This window comes from Salvelinus namaycush, chromosome 12 (genome assembly GCF_016432855.1).
Source record: "Salvelinus namaycush isolate Seneca chromosome 12, SaNama_1.0, whole genome shotgun sequence".
Lineage (NCBI taxonomy): Eukaryota > Metazoa > Chordata > Actinopteri > Salmoniformes > Salmonidae > Salvelinus > Salvelinus namaycush.
The window spans coordinates 32,190,838-32,201,424 of NC_052318.1; the positions used below are offsets into that span (position 1 = coordinate 32,190,838).

Below are 10,587 nucleotides of genomic sequence, written 5' to 3' on the forward strand. Positions count from 1 at the left end.
GAGTCCATGCCCTGATGAATTGAGGTTGTTCTGAGCCATTTACTTTATGTTCATATTTGTTGTTGCATTGTCGAGAAGGAACCTACAAGTAAGCATTTTGTTGGACGGTGAATACCATGTGTATCCTGTACATACGACTAATACAACTTAAACATGAATCAGGGGAAGCGGTACTGATTAAGCAAGCAGCGTGTCGTCCTTTACATGAACTTCCTGAACTTATCCCTATAGGCTGTAGGTAAGTGGACTAACACAGCTTTGTGACATTCTGGTTCGAACCCAGTCAGTCACGAGCAAGATGAAATGGGGAGTGAAAAGGCTATTCTCAGAAGAGGTATGAAAGGGCTATTTAACTATATTATTATGGAGGCCCAAGGGTTCTCCTCTCATGGCATCAAGAGAATGTTGCTATATCTCTCATTTTGAGAAATGCTATTGCAGCCAGGGAAAGAGTGTGCGAGAGGGAAGAACAAGAGGGAATGGATCGTTACTGGTGTTCTAGCCGAGACATTTGATGCCTCTAACTCAATTACTAGAATCTCACTGCTGGCCAATCTCATCCCAAACTTTTAGCCAGATTGCTATTGATCCTAGTGTGGGCAGAGGAATGGAGAGGTGTAGAGGCTGTGTACTGGGGCTGGGGTTGGGGGGAGGGAATGATTGAGAGGATGCAGAGGGCCCTCTGTGACCCATTCCCTGGCCGAGAGGGTAACGTAATACCCGTGGCCTGGCAGCTGGATGGTTTTTCGGGACACATGAGCCTCTGGGTACTCTGTTCAGCCTGAGGTCACTGCCTGTTACTGGAACTAGAGGAAGAGAAGAGGAGAGGACCACACCTGCTCTTTTTCTCACTCACTTTTTATTCCTCACCCGCTTCTCGCTTTTCCTCTGCTGTTCATTACGGTTTTTATTTTTGCCCTTCCTGTTTTACTCCCGGTCTCCCACCGCATCCTCTTCCTGTCTCTCACCTCTCTGTTTTTCTCTCCACCCCTCTTTCTTTTGCCATCCTCCTCACACTTCTCTCTCTGCCACATCTCTCCTTTATTTGCTTACTCAATCCATCTTTTCTCATCTCCCTTTTGACCATTATTTTCCCTCTCTCTCCTGGTACATTCAAGAGAGACATGGAGAGAGAGAGAGAGACTAGCAGGGTTTGTGTCTTGAGTGTGGAGGCGGTTAAGTTCCCTCAGCACTAACTTTACCATCGCTCCTCCTCAGGGCTCTGTCTCAGGGGATCCACACAAACAACTCCCCTTCATTGCAGTATCCATATGACTGTCCCACACCCCTCTCATTTTCTCCATTCTGCTATGGCAACATCAATATGAAAGAAATAGCCTAGTTGTGTTTTTAATTTGTAAAGCACAACGACTAAAATGGCACTAAAGCACACTACTCCAAGGCTGTTATCCCAGACTGTCTCTGTCTAATTGACTGACCTGTAAAGTCTTTCATCAGGTTAGAGACCCATTAACCCAGGTAGCCTGTAGTCTCAGGACCAGGTGGTCTCTCAGCCAAATGTTATAACCAATGTTGGTTACAAAATGATTGCATCTGAGCTTCTAGAGTGTGCGGCTCTCCTTTTTTATTTTTTAAGAATAGCCATTTAGCAGGGCTGATGAGTCTGCAGTCTCATGGGCCTTTTCTGCTGCAACACAACAAAAGGCCTGATGGAACAAATCCTGGAGGGAGGGCAAGACAGTCTCTCTACCTCAGAAGGAGAGCTTCCAATGTGCCTCAGCCAGTCGATACCAACCCAGCCAGGGGGCCCTTTTTGGCTTAAAGTAGAATAGTCAGTTAGCCAGTGTGAGTGTAGCCTCTCTCTCTTCAGGCACAGCAGTGAGGAAATTGCCCAGGCAAACGGTGTCTGAGAAGCTGTTCAATAATTCACTGTAGCGAACTACTTTTAACTGTGAGAACAGGCCTGAATGTTCCACTCCTGCACTGCCAGTGAGGTAGTTTGTGTACTTTGCATTGGTCCTCTCTCTGGAGGAGGTAGTGGTGGGAGAGAAGCTGTGTCTCTCAGCTGAAAGGAGATGGTTGGTTGCTTGGCAGGGTTTGACTGCTTCTGCAGGAGGTTGTCAGAAAATAGATTATCTAGGCGGAGTTCATGCAAGGCCCTCAAAGTTAATGGTCACACATCTGGGTACTTTATTTGATCGTTTACCCAAATGTGAGATGGTTACATGTGTTACTTTCCTTTTACTTGTCTAGTTAAATTAAATAAATAAAAACCACTGTCCAGCTTGTTTTTGTCAGTAAAATATAATATCAAAAGCTGTCAAAAAACCACCATCAGTAACGAAGCTGACAGAATTTCAGAACATTTACATTTTCAGAGCAGAGTGATACGGTTTAGAGCATATGTTTTGGTTGGAGGTGAAACAACACAACTCCTCCCCAGAAGCTCCCCTCACTGGACAAGCTCATTGCAGATGATGTGCAACTTAAATGTGGAAGTTGTTCAATAATTCAGCAGCCAGCGGCTGGGCTGGTCTGTGTGCCTCTCCACAGGCCTGGCCCGTCTCCTTCTGGCAGGAACCCAGCCCCATCTCTCTAGACCTAGCCTCAGCCGTATCACCCCAGCCCCATCTCTCTAGACCTAGCCTCAGCCGTATCACCCGAGCCCCATCTCTCTAGACCTAGCCTCAGCCGTATCACCCCAGCCCCATCTCTCTAGACCTAGCCTCAGCCGTATCACCCCAGCCCCATCTCTCTAGATCTAGCCTCAGCCGTATCACCCCAGCCCCATCTCTCTAGACCTAGCCTCAGCCGTATCACCCCAGCCCCATCTCTCTAGACCTAGCCTCAGCCGTATCACCCCAGCCCCATCTCTCTAGACCTAGCCTCAGCCGTATCACCCCAGCCCCATCTCTCTAGATCTAGCCTCAGCCGTATCACCCCAGCCCCATCTCTCTAGATCTAGCCTCAGCCGTATCACCCCAGCCCCATCTCTCTAGACCTAGCCTCAGCCGTATCACCCCAGCCCCATCTCTCTAGATCTAGCCTCAGCCGTATCACCCCAGCCCCATCTCTCTAGACCTAGCCTCAGCCGTATCACCCCAGCCCCATCTCTCTAGACCTAGCCTCAGCCGTATCGCCCCAGCCCCATCTCTCTAGACCTAGCCTCAGCCGTATCGCCCCATCTCTCTAGACCTAGCCTCAGCCGTATCACCCCAGCCCCATCTCTCTAGACCTAGCCTCAGCCGTATCACCCCAGCCCCATCTCTCTAGACCTAGCCTCAGCCGTTTCACGCCAGCCCCATGCAGCCCCATCCCAAGCCAGCCAGTACCAGAAAGAGAATGCTTTACTTAAGATTTTAACAGGCCTCCAGAGCCCAGGCCCAGGCTAGATTAAAAGTTTTAATTAAAATAAGAGCGAAGAAGCGAGGGGAGGAAGAAAAGAGCATTTACCGCCACTGGGCAAGTTTGCAAGCTTTTGTGAGTGTCAGAGGATTAGCCAACAACCCAGTTGGTTTTTCACTCCCTGGTTTAGAGAGCTAAATAGATTGTTTTGTAAATGTGTGTATACTATGCATGTCTGCGTCATTGACATAGTGTAGAGAAGTGTGGTTGACATGTGTTTTGCTGGCGTTATTACTCCCTTGAGGCTCCTTGCAGTGATTGAAACCCCTGAGGCTCTGTAGCACACCATAGAGAGAGGCTGGGCAATTCATTTGGACACAGACACACACACACAGGGAGGGGGGGGGTAGATACAGGTGGGACACAGCGTATCATCACTGTTATTGTGTTGACGTGCGAAGATTTGAACAATGGGTTTGATCCAAATGGAACGGTGACATGCTGCATTCCGTGAGGTGTGATCTGAGTGGTTTAGTGTATGTTGTTCATTTTTGGTGGCGCTGAGGAGATTTGTGTAAATGTTGATGGACAAGGGATTTCAATTCAATTAGCCTAAATTACATTCATTGGTGACATGGGGCACACTACCAGAGGTCCCCCCCCGTCCCCCCCCCCACACACACACACACGGAGTAGAGGAGGGGGGTAAGCTTTATCACCAAAGACCTGCCGACTGGATTACGGCACAAAATCCTGTCAATCAGTCATTAATAAAGGTGGATAAGAGGATCAGCTTCCCTGAGGGACTCTGCCAAGGAAACTGACTGACCTCTACACATCTGACCTCACAGACAAATATTTGGGCTGATAGACGGAGAGACAAGGCATACAGAGGAATTTGCGTGACTGGATGCATTTGAAAACCCAAATGAAATGACATTAAACTTACATTTTTTGTTGTTATTAATTGGGACACTGATTACACAGGGGAAATAGTATTTGATTCTAACCCACATTTTGTAGCAGTTGTGTGTCTCCCATGAGGGTTTTCTGACCCAGCTGCTCTTTTCATAGTGCATGGTTAAAGTCGGTCATGCCGTTATTCAGCCAATCGGTCCAGTGGGTCCTAACATAGCCATCGATTTGTGGGAAGCCTCCAACCTGCCACACAGATTAATATTTAATATTATAAATATTGAAACTTACCTACTGGGGCAGAAACACAAGCACCTCTCACCATGTCACCCCACCTCCTCCTCCCTCGCTTCCCATCTTTGCACCCTCCCATCCTTTCAACCCCAGGGCTTCAGATGAAAGTGAGCTAGAGGACACAGCACATAAGCCCTGTTGGAATGCTTAGAAAAATGTGTCCTTTGTTCTTACCTTGCTTTGAGTAATGACTGATCTAACGGAACTGAGTGGGTGATGGATCGATTGCCACATTTGCTTCAATTCCTTCCATGTTGCTTCAATGAGGTCAGATCAGTGATCAACATGAGGATCTAAGGAAAGTAGAACGTAAAGGAAGGAAGGTGTGTTCAAACTGAGATGTCTTATTTAAGGTAAGCTTCTAGATGAGGACAGTTACCCCATCCTTCTGTAAACAGCCTCCCAGTCTACCTCGGTCTATGGAGCCTGAAGGTTGGCCTGACCCAATTCAAATGGTCCATCGTATGGTCCTATCTGTTTCTGGCTAGGTCCCATATTGACCATAGAAGGTTGTGTTGTTATCCCAGGTTATATCTTACTGACATCAGAATTGTCTCCTGTTCCGTAAGGGGCCTGGGTGTCCTTCAGGTTGTGACTCCAGCTCGAGTTCCTCAGAACCCCTCTCCCTGCAGCCTTATCCAGGCCAATCAGCCAAATCCTTGCTGATGACACCACGGTTGTAGGCCTTATAACCAATAACGACAAGTCAGCCTATAGGGAAGAGGTAAGTGAACTGGCATTGTGGTGCCAGGACAACAACCTCTCCCTCAACATCAGCAAAACAAAGGAGTTTATTGTTGACTTCAGGAAGCAGAGGAGGGAACACACTCCGATCCACATCAACGGGACTGCAGTAGAGCGAGTCAGCAGTTTTAAGTTCCTCGGCATCCACATCACAGATGACTTGAGATGGACCAACAACACCACCACTCTTGTCAAGGGGGCACAACAGCGCCTCTACTTCATAAGGCGCCTGAAGAAATTCGGCATGCCACACCGGGTCCTCTCCAAATACTACCACTGCACCATCGAGAGCATCCTGACGAGTTGCAGTACATCACTGGAGCTGTGTTCCCACCCATCCAGGACATCTACTTGAAACGGTGCCTGATGAAGTCCCGCAGCATCATGAAGGACCCCACACACTCCAGCCACAAGCTGTTTTTTAAAAATGTATATTTTTTTAATTGAACCTTTATTTAACTAGGCAAGTCAGTTAACAAATTCTTATTTTGCAATGACGACCTACCCCTAACCACACTGGGCCAATTGTGCGCCGCCCTATGGGACTCCCGATCACGGATCACGGCCGGTTGTGATACAGCCTGGGATCGAACCAGGGTCTGTAGTGACACCTCTAGAACTGAGATGCAGTGCCTTAGACTGCTGCGCCACACTTTCTCTCTCACACACACCACAACTGCTGCTACCAGACATTTTATTCCCCCATCCCTGAAATGTGTAAATATTGGTCTATAAATTCTGTCTTCCTGTATTCTACTGATGCTGAAATGTTTAATCTATTCTATTGAGTCATTTACTTTATGTTCGTATTCTTATCTTTTCTTATTTCTTATTGTTGTTGCATTGTCCAGTAGGAACCTACAGGTAAGCATTTCATTGGACAGAGTATGCTATACCACGTGTATCCTGTACATACGACAAATACAACTTGAAATCCACCCCCTTCATGCACTTTTCATTAGATAATCCACTTATTGCTCCAACCCTTCAATACCGGCCCAGCACTCCCAGCATGGACCAGCTACTTACATATCCTCCCATATTGTAGTCTGTCGTCTCTTGCTACACTCTATCTTTACTGGTATGTCTCCGTCTTACAGGCAAGATTGTCTGTTGATGGTTCAATATGTACATATTTTTTCAAAACGGCCTTGCTAACAATGTCGTGTATCTCAATCTCCCCTTCGACAAGCAGTTTAATGGCCTGGTATTGCTTTGTTTTCATACAAAATAACCATCCAATCTTATAAGATTCTTCCTCCCTAACATCTCCATGGATGTGTTGGGAAGCTGTTGTAGTGCCAGAGGGTTTATATCTAGTAAGGTGCTCATCTAGTACTCTTAGCTAGTACTCTTATCTACTTCTCTTCATACGATTCATGTGCCCTGCCACTCTCACCCCCTCCCTCCTCTATTTCTTTGTTCCCTCTCTCTTGCACTCTTTCCCTGCCTCACTCTCTCTATCTCTAACCTCCCACACATTGTTCAATCTCTCAATTGGTCCCTCTTTCTTTACTTCCTCCTTTGCCTTCTCTGTTTTTCCTACCATCTATGTCTCTGCGATATCTTTCCCTCTCTCTTCCCCATCTCTTCTTTTATAACCATCTCCTCTCTCTCCTCACCCATTCTGTCTCTCCTCACCCATTCTGTCTCTCTTCACCCATTCTGTCTCTCCACCCCATTCTGTCTCTTCCCCCGCATTGTCCCTCCTCGCCCATTCTGTCTCCCATCTCTTGGGTCATTCAACCCCACTCCACTTCGAGTAGGTTCTCAACATACATAGGAATTGTAAGCAATTCTCTCTCTCTCTTTCTCTCTCGCCCTCCCTCTATCTCCAGTACGCGTCAGCCGGATGCCTGCTCTCCCTCCACCACAGTGAGAAGCCTGATCACGAGGAGGTGTGTGAGTTCCGTCCCTACACCTGCCCGTGCCCCGGGGCCTCCTGCAAGTGGCAGGGCTCCCTGGAGGCTGTCATGCCCCACCTGATGCACGCCCACAAGTCCATCACCACCCTGCAGGGAGAGGACATCGTCTTCCTGGCCACAGACATCAACCTGCCGGGGGCCGTGGACTGGGTCATGATGCAGTCCTGCTTCGGCCACCACTTCATGCTGGTCCTGGAGAAGCAAGAGAAGTACGAGGGCCACCAGCAGTTCTTTGCCGTGGTGCTGCTTATCGGAACGAGGAAGCAGGCCGAGAACTTCGCCTACCGCCTGGAGCTCAACGGGAACCGGCGGCGCCTCACCTGGGAGGCCACGCCCCGCTCCATCCACGACGGTGTGGCGGCCGCAATCATGAACAGCGACTGTCTGGTCTTTGACACGTCCATCGCTCACCTGTTTGCCGACAACGGCAACCTGGGGATCAACGTTACCATCTCCATGTGCTGAGCGGCTCAGATGTGGAAACACAGACCCACAGGCCTCTCTCACTTACACGTGCGATGGGCAGAAACCGGTGCACAGTGACTGACTGCTGTGCTGTACCTGCCTCCTGTGTGATGCAGTAGACTGTGTGTGAGAGGATAGGTGGGATATGGAGAGGATGTGTGTGTTTTGCTGCTTGAGGCTCGTTGGCTCCCCATAATGCTTGAATGGAGACTGGGCTGTAGAGTAGTTTCAGGGTTAGGGTGTTTGCCTGTCCTCTCATTGTGTGTGCTGGAGACAGTGTACAGTAAACTACATGCGGTGGGCTTTTGATGACTGATGCCCTACCCGCCCCCAGGACCCCTCAACCGCTCCCACCCCACTCACCCCTACCTCCTCTTCTGCTCAGCCAACCAGTGCCAGGCAAGAAGGACACTGCCAGTGTAAGAAAGGGCGGTAAGTCAATTGGCTGCCACACAGCGGTATTCAGAGAACCTCCACTTCAACCGTGAATGGCCCCTGCAGATGCAGCTTCCTAATCCTCACAGCAAATTAAGTTTCAGTAAGTTGGTCAGTGGACCAATTAGGCCTCAGACGCATATGGGCAGAGTCGGGTCTGAGAGTGACCAATGTGCTGCCTCGGTCTGGGTTAGTGTGAGCTAAGCCAGGGTTGTTCATGCCCTCCTAAACGATTGCACTGACTACTAACCAACTCCTTACTTTTCAGAACCGCAAAACCCAACCGTTTCAATAATTAGGCTATGTCAATTATACCCCAACCCTGGTGTGTATAATAAATATTGGTGATAGATCCTGATCTGATTGTAAGCAAAAGACTGCATGTATGTCCGCCATGTAGAATAAAGACACAGATCAGGTGTTTTGGTTGTAGGCTCTCGTCATAATGCATCATAAAGGTTGCATAATGCCATCGTAAGCATGGTATCAAACCTGTCATAAGTACTGTTTGGTGAAACCCTGGGGCCTAGTTATTCACATGGATTCTGTATTACAATACAAACAACAAAAAGTAAAACAATCTTAAGTTGAATCTTGAAATTTTCAAACAACAAAGGTACATTACTTCTCCAAAGTCACAAGCTCTGTTGCATAAAACTCTGATAGATTGAAGGTTAGCTTGTTTGTTAACAATGAAGTCCCTTTCTTTGGTAAGGTTAATTGTCATACAATTTCATGGATGAAAAACAGGTGTCATGTCATATTTAAGATGGCATTATGTTTGTTTTGACACATAAATCATATTTCTAGTGTGCGAGCGTACATGTTTGCAGGAGATGGTACCACTACTGTTATGATTGTGTTTTTTTTTCTCTGCAGCCACTCCTCACCAACAGAGATGAACACTATGGTGGAGGCACGGCTTTCTTATTTGTTCCTCTGTATGTCTCTTGAAACCGTTTGTTCTGCAGAACCTGGTTTATCTTCAGTTCTTCTACGCTCTGATTGATATACTGTAATATGGGGGTAGTTTTGACTCTTCCCCTCTGGTCAGTCAACCCACCACAGCCTTACTTTTGTACGTAACCTAACTAGCACTCCCAAGTTGGGAAGGCATCTGTGAGGATGACTAAGTTAGACTCACTCAGACCCACCCTCAGTGTCTTGAACGGACTCTCGGTTTTTGTGGACTTTGGGGCAAAGTCCCATGGCATTGTGGGTAGAAATGGGCATTCCATAGTACTCCAGCCATGTACCTCGCCTTCACCCGGCGTCATAGTAACCAAGCAACCAAAGCAAACAAAAACCCACCTTTTCATAAAGTACCTCTGATGACGTTGATCACAGACATGTCTGTAACCCAACAGAGTCCCCTCCTGCTCCCAGACACTGCAGTATATCCCAAATCACCCTATGCTGATCACCTCTGCCCCACTGCTCTGTCTTATAAGTATTTGTAATATGTAAATGTTGGATGACCATATATTTTCTAAAAGCTGATAGGAGGAGATTCTGTGTTCGGTTAATCTGAGATGTGTTTGTGTTCACGGTTACTCAAACTGTTGTACATAGGTTTTGAGGTTATTTTCTGAGCTGTTGTAACTACCTGCTATCCTATTTTATTCTAGTGGTCAGTGTCCCTGCCTTACCCACTGAGTGGACAGACATTTCTGCCAACACAATCCTTTGGGCAGGACAGCTCTGCAATTGCTATGGCTGATCTGTAATATCGGCAAAAAATGCAAACTGTGACGCTCACCTTTCTTGTAACATGGGCTTGAAGCCTTTAATGCTGCATCAGTTATCATGAGCCATAGAGAACTGCAGAAATCGGTGTGGATTTCATTAATTAATTGTTTATGGGGCAATGGGAGATCAAATCAATGGAAACTAAGAGTCAGTGTCCACAAAATTAGATTTCATGGTGCATTTGTTTCCACTTAGCAAAATGAAAACATCTTTAGGTCTACATCACCATTACCTGACAAAAACATCTGTCCATCTACCCATGTAACTTAAACATACAATGGCAGTTGCACATATAAATCCTTTGCAGCTACTGTCATATGAACACCAAGTCCTAGAAATGCTAATGAATACCTAGGCCAGGGTTAACCAACTGGTGACCCACAGGTGGTTTTATTTGGCCCCCCAAGTTTTCTGTAGTTATGTTTTGGGGCGGCTGGTAGCCTAGTGGTTAGAGTGTTTGTCGCTCGAATCCCCGAGCTGACAAGGTAAAAAAAAAAAAAAATGTCGTTCTGCCCATGATCAAGGCAGTTAACCCACTGTTCCCCGGTAGGCCGTCAGTGTAAATAAGAATTTGTTCTTAACTGACTTGCCTAGTTAAATAAAGGTTCAAATAAATAATGTTCTGGTCCCCTGTCCATCCACGAAAATAAAAATGGTCCCGTGGCTGAATGTAGTTGATGATCCCTGACCTAGGCTGTCATTATGTAGGCTATACAAAAAACATGTAGAACTATAACTCTTCATCTGCTTAAGT

General features: G+C 47.1%; 1 protein-coding gene across 1 annotated transcript in view; it reads left to right on the plus strand.

The window, feature by feature from the left end:
- The window catches only part of LOC120057106 (E3 ubiquitin-protein ligase Siah2-like), a 40,951-nt gene extending 30,633 nt beyond the window's left edge, over window positions 1-10,318 (plus strand). Inside the window, exon 2 of the mRNA XM_039005521.1 lies at window positions 7,098-10,318. Within this exon, the coding sequence (XP_038861449.1) occupies window positions 7,098-7,649 (552 nt within the window). The 3' untranslated portion in view covers window positions 7,650-10,318. The remainder of the gene's footprint in view (window positions 1-7,097) is intronic.
- Window positions 10,319-10,587: the final 269 nt, after the last annotated feature.